The sequence below is a fragment of the Aristolochia californica genome, unplaced genomic scaffold (genome assembly GCF_029961685.1).
Source record: "Aristolochia californica isolate CCGP_79_NKW_82.1479 unplaced genomic scaffold, dmAriCali1.0.hap1 SCAF_15, whole genome shotgun sequence".
Lineage (NCBI taxonomy): Eukaryota > Viridiplantae > Streptophyta > Magnoliopsida > Piperales > Aristolochiaceae > Aristolochia > Aristolochia californica.
In genome coordinates, this window is record NW_027181826.1 from 21,726,905 (window position 1) to 21,740,585 (window position 13,681).

General features: G+C 38.2%; 1 protein-coding gene across 1 annotated transcript; it reads left to right on the forward strand.

Moving 5' to 3' along the window:
• Positions 1–11,349: 11,349 nt before the first annotated feature.
• LOC137951655 (taxadiene 5-alpha hydroxylase-like) lies at positions 11,350–13,567 on the forward strand. The gene is made up of 3 exons (XM_068798478.1): positions 11,350–12,669; positions 12,807–12,991; positions 13,127–13,567. The coding sequence occupies exons 1-3, from the start codon at positions 11,724–11,726 to the stop codon at positions 13,436–13,438; spliced, it is 1,443 nt and encodes a 480-aa protein (XP_068654579.1). The 5' UTR covers positions 11,350–11,723; the 3' UTR covers positions 13,439–13,567.
• The last annotated feature ends 114 nt before the right edge of the window (positions 13,568–13,681 follow it).

Here is a 13,681-nt window from a genome sequence, read left to right on the forward strand (position 1 = left end):
ATATATGCTTTATCTTTCTGGGTTTTGATTGCTTCATTTACATAAGATTGTGGAAAGCGCCTCAGTTGATATAACTATTTGTTTGTCTTTTGTTTGGTAAAAGAATTCCACAGTTACAGGGATTCCCTTTTTACTGTTATAAAAGGTGATAAGGTTTTATAAATATCAAATCTTAGCTTTTGACAAGACGGCTTATCTTCTTTATTGACATTCTTGGTGTGCTTTTTCTTTTCCCATTCTACCAAGATGCATCATGCATGCATGTGAAGTTGGGTGAATCGCCCTTGGCCTTTAAGTCGTTGCATCAATAATTTTCCACTCGACTGTCTGTGTAGTAGAAATTACTGTTATTGCAGATCACTTGTAACCTGCTTAAGAAGTTTTTTTTTGTGGAAAAAAAGGTTCTTTAAAAGATTCTAACCAGAAAATGGAAAGAGTTTGGTTGTCTGGTTGATTCTGGATATCTATTTACTCAATTTTCTTGTTTTATTCCTACGTTGGGGATAGATGAAAATTTCATTTATGGGTCTGTGTCGACATTCTTGAAATAGTATCTGCTTCTTCCTTTTCCTAATAATTTCAGGTAGAAGACCATTTATGTAGCTGCTACTTTTCTACCCGTTTCAGTCAGATTTAACTATCCGTCGGTTTGGGTCACATGCAATGATCCATGCTGCTTTACCCGTTCAAAAAAAAAAAAAAAAAAATCTGAAGATCTGAATGAAATATTCAGAAAGCTGAGGAAGAAAAGGACTTTAGTACCAACGATCGAGTACAAAAAAGGAGTTTGTAAGTGTGGAAAAACGAAACCAAACAGGACTCTTGGAGCTAATTGACTTGAATATTATGCTGACTTTCTATCTACACAAAGCTAATATCCTCCAACCTGAGATTGAGATTTTAGATAACTCTGATACTTACCCTCTTAAGCTAGTGCATATGAACCATAGAAGATTAGTTTGCCACAAATTGATGAAATTGAAATGGATTTATCTTCAAGTTGGAGCTGATGAAACGAATTGTGTGCATCTGATTGACCTTCACTATGTTTCATAAAGTCTGTTAGGATTTTCTAGGTTAATGAATTGTTCACCAACTTAGGGTTACATAAGATGAATGAATAAAATTATATGGGCCCATTGGGCCCCACACAACAATTTGGTCAAACATAACAATCTCCACCTTGAACCAAATTGCATCTAAAACAAACATAACCTAAACAAAAACAAACATAAAGATATACTAGCAACATGTTAGAAACGAACCGACACCACACCTGAACAAAACTTGAATTTTGCAATTGGAAGAGGCTTTGTGAGCATATCGGCTGAATATGACTCGGTACCAATCTTTTTCACAACAACCTTACCATCCGAGATCACATCTCGAACAAAATGATACCGAATATCAAATGTGTTTCTTCTTCTCATGATACATGCGGTCCTTTGTCAAATGAATGGCGCTTTGGTTGTCACAATGCACTGCAATAGGACCCTCGACAAAAGACATCTCACCAATAAATGCCTTGAGCCAAATAGCTTCCTTGATAGCTTTTGTAATTGCCATGTATCTGGTCTCGGTACTTGAGAGTGCAACAGTGTCTAGGAACGCCTCTTGTCTAAATCACCCGCAAAATCCGCATCCACAAAACCCATTAGTGCCTTGTTACCATTTCCAAATTCCAAACGAGCATTAATGGTACCTTTCAAATGGCGAAAAATCCACTTCACTGCTGCCCAGTGCCCTTTTCCAGGACAAGAGAGATATCTACTTAGCACACTAACAGCTTAAGCAATGTCAAGTCAAGTATACTCCATCAAGTACATGAGACTCCCGACTGCACTCGAATTTTTCCATATATTTCTTCTCATCATCAGATTTTGGGCTTAAATCGGCCGAAAGCTTAAAATGCACTGCAAGACGAGTTGAAACAACCTTAGTTTTCTCCATGCCAAACCGGTATAACACTTTTTCAGCAAAACTCTTTTGTGAAATGAACAATTTTCTATTGGGCCAATCCCTTGTGATCTCCATCCCGAGAATCTTTTTGGCAGCCTCCAAATCTTTCATCTCAAATGCCGAACTCAATTGCTATTTCAACCTCCTAACTTTTTTCAAGTTGGAGGTTGCAATCAACATGTCATCCACATAGAGCAACAAGTAGATGAACTCACCACCATTCAACTTCTTGAAATAGACACAACTATCATAATTGGAACGGTGAAAATCAATACTCACCATAAATGAGTCGAACTTCTTGTACCATTGTCGCGGTGATTGCTTAAGGCCATAAAGGGACTTCTTCAAAAGACACACATGGTCTTCCTTTTCCGCCACCTCAAAACCCTCTGGTTGACTGACTCATGTAAATTTGCTCCTCCAAATCACCATGCAAGAAAGTAGTTTTCACATCCATTTGCTCCAATTCCATATCCTGCATTGTCACCAAAGAGAGCAAAACTCGAATGGAGATATGTCTTACCACAGGAGAGAATACATCATTGAAGTCCACGCCTTGGACTTGGCTATAGCCTTTAGCCACAAGCCTTGCCTTGTATCGGAAATCCGCGGTATTTGAACCATCAATATTTCTCTTGTATACGCACTTGCAACCCACAATCCGCTTATCACTAGGAGGCTTCACAAGAGACCAAGTCTCATTTTGTTGCAGTGATTATAACTCTTCATTCATCGCGGCAACCCACTCGGCCGCATTCGTAGAAGAAATAGCTTCCTTGTAGGAAGATGACTCGTTATACTCTACATCTTCGGCAACTGCCAAACAATAAGCAAAATCAGAGTGTCCATACCTGGTGGGTGGTCGAATTTCTCTTCTAGCGCGGACCCTTGCCAATAAATATTGTTGTGCATCTTCTTGGCCTGCCTCATCATCATGTGACGTTGCCTCATCACCTCTTGGACCGGCACTTCGAACTCCACCTTCTTTGCAACTGTCTCATTTTCCTTAACAGTCGGCTCGGGTGCAACATCTTTTGCTTTCAACATTGCCAACTCGTTGAAAATGACATCTTTAGATATGAGAAACTTGGATGATTCGGGACACCACAATCTATGCCCCTTCACATTTTTGAGATACCCAAGAAAAACACATTTCTTCGATCTAGGCTCCAACTTTCCTTCATTCACATGAGTATATGTGGGACAACCAAATACCCTCAAACTGGAATAATCGGTCGACTTACCCGACCACACCTCCTCGGGCGTTTTGTACTCAATTGAAGTGGTAGAAAATCGATTCACCAAATGGCATGCTGTGTTGACAGCTTCTGCCCAAAACTCCTTACCTAAACCCGCATTGGAAAGCATACTCCTAACTCTCTCAAGTAGTGTCCTATTCATCCTCTCTGCAACACCATTTTGTTGTGGAGTGTTGACCACTGTCTTGTGTCGAACAATTCCTTCGGTCTTGCAAAAATTATCAAACTCCCCATTGCAAAACTCTAAGCCATTATCGATTCTTAACCTTTTTACTTTCTTTCCTGTTTGGTTTTCCAAAAGTGATTTCCATTCTCTAAATGTGCGGAACATTTCACTTTTCTCTTTAAAAAAATAGACCCAAACGTTCCTTGAAAAATCATCAATGAAAGTAAGCATGTAACGAGAACCATTGCCTCTGGATGGCTCACGAGAAAGTCCCCAAAGATCCGAATGAATGGCCGTGGAGAAGTTCAACCTCTTATGTTTGCCAAAAACACAATGCTCACAAAACTCCAAGTTACCCGTGCATTGGCCACACAACAAGCCTCTCTTGCTCAAAATGGTCATTCCTCTCTCGCTCATATGCCCCAATCTCATAAGCCACAACCTTGTAGTATCCGCATCCGAGATAGTACCCGAACGTGCAATGGCGGCCGAGCCCGTGACCATGGAACCTTGAAGGAAATAAAGAGTTCCAATCCGCTTTGCCTTCTTGATTGTGAGAGCACCTTTAAAAACTTTAAGAACTTCACCTTCACTTTGGAATTTGCAACCCTTTTCCTTAAGAGACCCCAAAGAAATCAAATTCTTCGTCAAATCAGGTATATGCCTCACACCCGTCAATCTTCGGACCTTTCCATCATGGAACCTAATCGTCGCCGAACCAACTCCGGCAACCTTACACACGTTGTTGTTCCCCATAAGCACTTTATCATCCATAGACTCATAAGTCTCAAACCAATCTCTATAAGGAGTCATGTGTTGTGAAGCACTCGTATCCATAACCCAACAATGTTTGTCATCAACATTGGTATCTACCACACAAAGAATATCAATCGTGTCACACTCGGCCACATTTGCCTCCGAAGAAGAACTTTTGGTATTCGCCTTTTGTTTGTTTTTAAGCTTGAAACAATCGGTTTTAATGTGTCCCTTCTTCTTACAATAATTACATATTAAATCCTTGTATTTAGATTTCGAACGAGTCCTTGTGTCCTTGGAGTATCGGTCCCTTGGCCTACCCCAATCCACAACCAAACCAACACCTTAGCTCCCTTTCTCAACAATGGTCATTTCACTGTCAATGTACATCTTAGCTTATAAATTGCTCTTGACATCCTCAAGAGAAATCTTGTCTCTACTATAAATCAACATGTCTCTGAAAGCTTTATAAGATGCGGGCAATGAGCACAATAACAAAAGGGTTTGATCTTCATCCTCTACCTTAGCATCAATTTTATCTAAATCATTCAAAATATATGCAAACTCCGAAATATGATCGAAAATTGATGTATTTTCAACCATGCGAAGGGTGTAGAAGCGCAACTTCAACCGCAACCGATTAGTGAGTGACTTCTTCATGTAGATGTCCTCCAATTTTTCCCACAAACCCTTAGGGGGTTAGTCAACAAATTGGAAATTTGATCTTCATCTTCATCTTCATATTCATCTTCATCTTATGCATCTACATGATCTTCATCTTCGAAATAGGTGTTAGTGTGGACAAGTTCATCTTCAAAATCTTCGAAATAGGGTATTAGTGTGGACAAGTTCATCTTCATCTTCGAAATTTAAAACCATTGATTTTATTAATTATAAAAATAAGTTAATTAAACCAAGTGTTTGAGTTAACAATATTTTAATTACTACTATTAAATCACTAATACAATAGAGTAAATAAAAAATAAATATGTTAATGAATAAAAAAGTATTATATTAATAACATAAGATAGATTTTTTACATGGTATTAATTAATAATATATTTTGACAAAATTAAAAATAATTAATTAATCAAATGCATACTTTAATTATATTTTATTTACCAGAGACTTAAATATGAAGTTTAATATAGTAATAAAATTGAACAAAAATAATAAATAAATACATATACAACTTTATTAATAACCTAAAAAAAATTATTCTAATAACGAGTTCGTGCCTTTAATTATTAAAATCATCAAGTTACAAGTTTATTACATATAAACGACGCATGTTCAAAAGTAATAAAATACAATCATCATTTATCGTTCCACATGGAAGTCGATATGGCATCTCGAAATTGTGCGGCTCTTGTGGATTCTAATGCACTCTGCCTCCTAAAGCATGTTACTTGGCTACCCACATCCTCAAGACCATTGCAATCATCGTTGTCTGTATACATTTTACATAAAATTGGATATGACCTCTACATAAAATTAGGCATAACCTATATATATATAATACATGTATAAGATTGGGTATAACTTCTTCTTAAAATTGAGCATAATCTATGTATATAATACCTGTATAAAATTCGGTATGACCTCTACTTAAAATTGGGCATAATCAATATACATAATACCTGCATAAACAGTCCATAAACACTTCATAAAATTGTCTATACATTCCATAAACACTCCATGGAATTGTTTATATACACTCCATAAAATAGTCTAAACACTTCATACACTGCATAACATTATAAATAAACTCCATACAATAATCTAACACAACAAAATTAAATGAAATATCACTATCAATTTACAATCGCCCAAATAAAAACTATAAATCCATTATAAATTTACAAATTATAATTGTTTCTCTTCATGCTAGTTGTTCCTCGCCCATTTCCCCCCATGAACTGATCTCCAAATCTTCCCCTTGATTGATCTTTCTCTTGTAGAGGAGGCAACTCCTTCAATACTGCAATTGTTACATCATTCGCATTGCCCTGACATGCAAGTAAGAACATCTAGAATAAATTCGTGATTATGGTAAAAAAAAAAAAAAGGCCAATTCTTTACTAGTTTACTTTTAACAATCTAAAAATTCTGAATAGGGATATAAATATTGTCCTGATGAGACATTCTCAAGCAGGCCTCCGGACTCAAAAGTCTCCTACTCCAAAAAAATAAGATTGGAAAACAAAATCTTAGAACAATGGTTGAAATGGCATTAGCAACAAGTTCTCAACAATATCAAAAGTAGGATACAAGTAGCTGTCTATAAGGCAAATCAAATACAACACTAAATTAATAAAAAAAAATAGAGTTTAGACTTACCTTATGAATTTGAGAAAAATCAAAACCGAAGGGTTAAATTGAAATCACAAAAAAAAAAAAAAAAAATACCATGTGGTGGATATGTATAATACCCGAATCTCCTCACCACATGGCAAAAACATTCCATAGCACTTCAAAAATCCTCAACAACATTCTAAAACATTTCAAAATTAATTAAACTATTTTCACTACTGCATTTACACTAAACAATGAGAAAATACACACATCAAGTCCTAATTCACCGAACACCCCTGGTAGAACCCCATATAACTTCGCAGTCACTACGAACTGTACCTCGTCAGTGATGGGGGTCGGGTTTCGTTGGCTAATGGACGCCTGTGTAGGCGACTTAGCCTTGTTTGAATTGGACTAAAAAACCCCTAATAAAACCTAAACCATAAACCATCAAACCCTAAAGTCAAACCCTATCACCTACTAAACTCTAAACCCTAAACACTAATTCCATAACGCAGTACCCTAAACCTTAGAAGCCCTAAACCCTAAACCCTACACCATAATTCCAAACCCTAAACCCAAAAAACCCTAGAGCTTAAAAACACAACCCCCACCCCCCCCCCCCCCCCCCCCCCAAAAAAAAAAACCTTAAAAACCCTATCACCTACTAAACTCTAAACCCTAAACACTAATTCCATAACTTAATACATTAAAAGCACTAAACCCTACACCCTAATTCCAAACCCTAAACCCAAAAAACCTTATAGCTTAAAAACACAAAACTCCCAAAACCTTAAAAACCCTAAACCCCCTAAACCTTAAAAGCCCTAATCCCTAAAATACTCTAAATCCTTAACCATAAACCCTAAACCCTAATTACTGGACCCTTAAATACCGAGCAGCAAACCCTAAAAATAATCCATACACGAATCAAGAATTTAGGCTATAAACCGTAACCCTAAATCCCAAAATAATGCACAAATAACCCCCAATTACGCACTGAAAATAAATTTAAATCAAATAAAACACTAATTTAATGAAAAAAATTAGGGTTTAGGCATACCTTCTGAAATTTGGGGAAATCCGAAGCCGAAGGGTGAAATCGATGCCTAATCGAAGTAGATATTAAGCAATCGATGCCCAAATGTCCAAAATCGAAGAAAATCGAAATGGAAATGGGGAAATCGAACGAAATCGGAAGGTATTTTCGGGGGAAAGGAGACTAGCTAGAGAGAGAAAGGAGTGGGAGGCCGAAAGGGAGAAGAGAGGGAGAAGACAGAGAAGAAAGGGAGGTCGGGAGGGAATAGAGAGAGAGAAGCGAGAGAGAGCGAGTCCGAGAGAAGAGAGGGAGTCACGGAGACGAGAGAGGGGGTGCGAGAGAGAGGGTGAGGCCGAGAGAAAACCGAGAGATGACGCCGAAGGCGAGAAAGAACTGAGACGGTGGCCGGAGACGAAGGACGAGATCTATTTTGGCAGCAACGACGTCGGGGACGCAGGGAGACGAGCGAGGGAGTGCGGGAGAGAGGAAGAAAAAATGAGAAATGACAACGCGCAATGGGGGGTGCGAGGAGAGAGAGGGGAAAAACCGAGAGTCGCCCGTCCTGCAATTCAAAGAAGATCAAAACAGGCCTTCTTCCACATGATCGAAATTAAACCGTGGAGATGAAGGACCCCTTCATCCCCTGCATCGAGATGAAGCTTCATCTGCGCTCCACTAACGACTTCAAGTGTTGAAGGGCATTATGCGGTTGAAGATCATCTTGTCCTTCAAGTTGACTAACCCCCCCTTAGCGGTTTTCTTCGATAGGACCTCTTGCAATGACGAATTGCTCCAACACAATTGGATAATGGAGAGTGCCTTATCATCCATTTCTCTCCACTTCTTATCCGACACCGCATCAAACAGCTTATCTCGGCCAAAAATGGCCTCCTTGACACCTTGACTTGACAAAATAGCAGCCATTCGCACTTGCCACAATGCAAAACTCGTCTTCCCATCATACTTCTCAATATCAAATTTACCCGACATATCCATTCAAATTTTCCAACACCCAATCCACAAAACACAGCAGAACCAAACTACAAAAAAAAATTCTAATTTCAGAATAAAATTAGAATTACCTCAATGTCCCGAGAGATCTGTTTTTTTTTTCAAACAACAGCAGCTAGCAACTGCATAGGCAATGGTGACCTACTACCTCTACTGGCAGCACGTCGACTAGCCTTTTTCGGCAACAGCGAAGCTTCTCACTGCTTCTTCTTGCTAGCCACACCCACACAGATCCGAAATCCAGAAGATATGGCAACAACGAAATCCCAAAATCCCGAAGATCTGAAACCTCCTCTCTTTTGGCGACGGTCGTCACTCGGATACGACAACAACGAGAGTCACAAAGACTCTCTTCTAGCGACGGTTGTCGCTCGAATACGACAACAACGAGAGTCACAAAGACTCTCTCTTCTGGCGACGGCCGTCGCTCGGATACGACAACAACGAGAGTCACAAAGACTCTGTCTGCTCCGAAAAATGGCAGAAAACAGAGAAGCGAAAAACAGAGCTTCTCCAATAGCTCCAATGCAGAGCTCTGATCGGGATTCTCAGGGTGGCTCTGAGACGGGACAACAAGCATAAACGAGATTTGATTAACCTAGCTCTGATACCAATTTGTTAGGATTTTCTAGGTTAATTTACTGTTCACTAACTTAGGGTTACATAAGAGGAATGAATAAAATTACATGGGCCCACTGCAACAATTTGGTCAAACATAACAAAGTCTTTATGATAAAGGGTTAGCAATTTTATGCCTTTAAAACAGGAGTGGTAAGAGTTATTCCTTACCACACTACTTTCTTTAGCTGATGTCAGTCCTACAATATTCATCACTATTGTCTTTGCTCTTTTAACCACTTTTGTTCCAAACTATCTATAGCTGAAATGCAAGTTTTTGATGTCTCATATATAGTCTTTACTGGTAAATTTAATGTTTAAGTCATCTTTTGTTTATGTACAGGTGACTCACCTAGTTTTCTAAGTGGGATCAGGGGAGTCACAATTTTGACTCACCTACTTTTCTAACAATTCTTATAACAATCTCTTTTAAATTTTTTACTAGTAATTATGCGTAAACTCTAATGTCACCCGACTTCTTTTTATTAATGATAATGTTTTTCTTCATCACACCTATATATTTTGAAATAGGTACACAATGTTTAATCTTGGCTTTAGACAGTTAGGTTGTGTTTGGAACACAAAAAGTGAAATGAAAGAAAAGGAAAGGGGTTTCTGTTCTCTTGTTTGAATGCGTGGGGAAAAATAAAAAAAGAAGAAAATTAGTAATATTTTAAAAAATTTATGTTTAAGATTTTTTTTTCAAGTTTCTATTTCTTTAATTTTATTTTCTTTCCAAATTTCATCATTTTGTGGGAGAAAAATTATTAATTATGAGAGAGATTTTCTTTTCTCTAAATAATTCTTTGCTGCTAAACAAAAAAAATATTTTTTTCTGTTCTTTTCTATGGGTTGGAATTGGCCCTTAGAGCTTGTATGTGTGTCTTCCAAAAAATTAATGGTAGAAATCTATTTCAATTTAAATACCGATACTCGAGAAGCATCGGTGCCTCTCTATTTTATGGAAATAAATTATATTTAAAAAATAAATCCTAAAAAATAAAATTCTTTTTCAAATTGGGAGATTAAAAAATCGTCTCTCTCTCTCTCTCTCTCTCTCTCTCTCTCTCTCTCTCTCTCTCTTCTTTCTGTTTAGGTAGGGTTTCTATCTTACTTAAGCCAAAAAAAGCCCCCCAAATATTTTTTTCAAAAAAGAACTATAAAAATTGTATAAAATTATATGTTATAAACTATAAGTTATGTTAATTATCTCTTTGATTTATTCAAATATGATACTTATAGCATTAAAATTACAATCATGCTATCTTACAATATAAATTATGCATTTCAATACAAATAATAATACTATTATTATTATTATTATATTATGTTATATATGTGATTGTATATTTATAAATTTTAAATGTATATATTTAAAATTTATATTGATGTTTTATAATATGGTACATATGTTTTATAAAATTATGTAAAAGATTAATGATTAATGCTTAATGAGAATTTTTTTAGTGTTTTATATTGGAGCTTCAAAATCCCAGTTGACTCAATGAAGACATTTTGTTTTAACCAAGTCAAATAGCCTATTTATTAGCTCAAAATAAAAACATGTGGCCTAGTTTAGTTTAGATCAAGGTTGTTCCAACAGTTTGAGTGAGCTGATTCAAAGTCAGAGAACAAGAAAAAGAAAATCTCTTTTGTTATTCATTTCATTTGTTTATATATCCAAGCAATAAAAAACCATTTGGACGAAGAAGAAGAGAGGAAGAAGAAGAAGAAGACAGTTCTAAGATAAACAATTCGCCTCTTGCAGCGGTAATCGACATGCATCTCAACTCCCCTTTTATCATTTTAAATAAAGCCAAGAGGCTAAGCAATAATGGAGCTCCTAATCTGGGCATGTAGCACGTCTCCCTTAAACAATTAGACTGATACCATGTTCGTTAAACAAACTCAGGCAGCTTCCTGAGTTATCTGTAACACCATTTCACCCCAAATCACTACGGGATATGTATTGTAGAGGTGGGTGTATTATCGGTATGTCCAGAAGTTACAGAAGAGCTTACATCTAAAGGGTTGATTCTCTTTTTCACTTCAAAATCGTTTCCAACATGGGACCCTACATTGACTTTCCTGAACTAAGGAGCTGATTCTGTTTCCCTTTTTTTAAGAATGAATTAATTTGCTTCAGAAGTGATGAAACATAAAACAAATACGCAACTGTAGAAGAATTCCCAGTAGACAAATACAGAGAGCGGATGAGGCTGCATTTAATACCAGGCCATCCTCTCAAGTTTTTGACTTAGCTGTTCATGTGACAACATGAAGAATCAATGGTGCGCGAAAAAAAATATTCAGCAGAATCACCATAAAATCTTCCTGTTCTCAAACAACCAAAACCATTGACTAATGGCTTTGTTGAAATCTTGCAACAAATCGTTCTTGTGCTGGTAGGCTGTGGAAAAATTGGGTAAGCGAAGTAATTTTAGATTCATCGTCGCCTGCTCTGGTTCACCGTAATCTCTGCTACGACTTCTTCGGGTTGATGCCTATCAGGTGTTTATAATGGGTCTCAGGAGTTAAAGAATTCGCCTGGTTTTACGTAAACAAGGATTCAGTTTTCCATTTTCGCCGAGTAGATTCTGCATTCCCATCTTCTCATCAAATGGCTGCTGAAATTGGAGGCGTGTTGCTTCTCTGTCTGTTCCTAGCTTTGACGTCGATCTGCTTCGTTTTCCTGACGGGCAAGAGGAGGTGTGAGAAGAACCTCCCCCCAGGAGATATGGGTCTTCCATGGATTGGTGAAACCATCGATTTCTACCGAGCACAGCGTAGTGATAGACTGTACGAAGACTTCCTCGAGCCTCGAACGATGAAGTACGGTAATGTCTTTAAAACGACACTCATGGGGCATCCGACTGTGGTTGTGAATGGAACCGAGGCCAATCGTTTCTTCTTATCAAACGAGTTCAAGCTGGTGGTGAGCTCATGGCCCAAGTCTGCAATGCAACTCCTGGGCTACGAAAGCATCATGCAAATGGATGGAACCCGTCATCGATGGATCCGCGGGGCTATCCTTTCCTGCATCAGTGGAGCAGCTCTGGAGTCATTCTTGCCGAAGCTCTGTGGGTCGATCAGGGAACACCTAGACACACACTGGCAAGGCCGAGATACCGTACAGTTGTTCAATTCCGTGAAGTTGCTCACTTTCTTGGTTATGTTGGAGGGCTTATTTGGTATCAAAGCGGAAGAGGGACTGCTGAATATGTTTGAAGAAGTGGAACGTGGGGTGTTTACGGCGGCTATAAATCTTCCAGGGTTTCAATTCTGGAAGGCGAAGAGGTCAAGGAAAGATATACAGAAGTTATTGGAGTCCATTGTTAGAGACAAGAAGAAGAAGATGGAAAGAGGGGATGAGAAGGAAGATGAAGAAGGAATTGTTATGTCACGACTGATAAAGGGTCTGATAGATGGAGAGCTTAGAGAGGAGGAAGTAGTGGATAATGTCGTTCTGTTAGTGTTTGCGGCTCATGATACTATAACTTCCGCCATAACCATGATATGCAAAAAGCTGGGCGAACACCCTGAATGCTACTCTCGGCTTCTGCAAGGTGCGAATGGCCCTCTTGTTCTTTCTTTTCTTTTCGTTTCTTTTCCGGCTCAGTCAAGATATACAAAAATTAGATCATTATTGCTGGGTACTTACAGATTGATTTCAAGTTTGAACTAATTTTCCTTGGTCCAGCAGAACACTTGGAGATTCTGAGGAAGAAGGAAGGAGAGGAGCTGACAATGGAAGATATTCAGAAGATGACTTACACATGGCAGGTCAGTCGGGAGAGCATGCGATTAATTCCTCCAATCTTTGGCTCTTTCAGGAAAGCAGTTGTGGACATTGATTACCTTGGTTTCACGATCCCTAAAGGATGGAAGGTACCTTCCTCCCCCCCTTCGCCATTGCCAAAAAGTTATTAAACAACCAATTTCCACAGCTTTTGAAAGAACTTCTTCAGTTTTTCACCTTTTTCCCATGAAAGATAATGGAGTTTTTGTTACTTTATTTATAAGGTTCTTTGGACTGCTCATGGGACACACCGTGATCCACACTACTTCCCTGAGCCTCAGAAATTCGACCCAAGCAGGTTTGAGGAGACAATGGCTTCATATGCTTACATCCCATTTGGAGGAGGAGCCAGATTATGTGCTGGCTACCAGTTGGCCAAGTTAACCATGCTCACTTTCATCCATTTCATGGTTACAGAGTATGACTGGTCTCCTGTAGATCCTGTTGAAGCTGTTGCTGTTGATCCTATCCCCTTTCCCTTGAAGGGGATGCCCATCAAAATCAGGCAGAGGTTGATTATGTCACGACAAGGCTGATGGTTGGCCTTTTCCTGTCAACTTTGATAATAATATACCAAGAAAAATTATTGGAATGTCTAACCTTCTTTCCATTCTTTCCTTTTTCCTGTTTTCCCTAATAGTGCAAGATCAATTTCTGCTGAAAAGCATGGAACTCTCAAAGCTGAATATGGTTCTTTGGAAGCTTAAAATTCATTGGATGAGTTCCCAAACATAAGATGAAGCTAGGGAAAGTATTATCCATCCCAAGTATATGAAGAA

Bases quoted from the DNA above. Each gene is read 5' to 3' on its own strand.
- LOC137951655 (XM_068798478.1), top strand. From the start codon at position 11,724: ATGGCTGCTGAAATTGGAGGCGTGTTGCTTCTCTGTCTGTTCCTAGCT. The intron at 12,670-12,806 runs GTGCGAATGGCC...TTGGTCCAGCAG, and splicing joins CTACTCTCGGCTTCTGCAAG to AACACTTGGAGATTCTGAGG. The intron at 12,992-13,126 runs GTACCTTCCTCC...TTTATTTATAAG, and splicing joins CGATCCCTAAAGGATGGAAG to GTTCTTTGGACTGCTCATGG.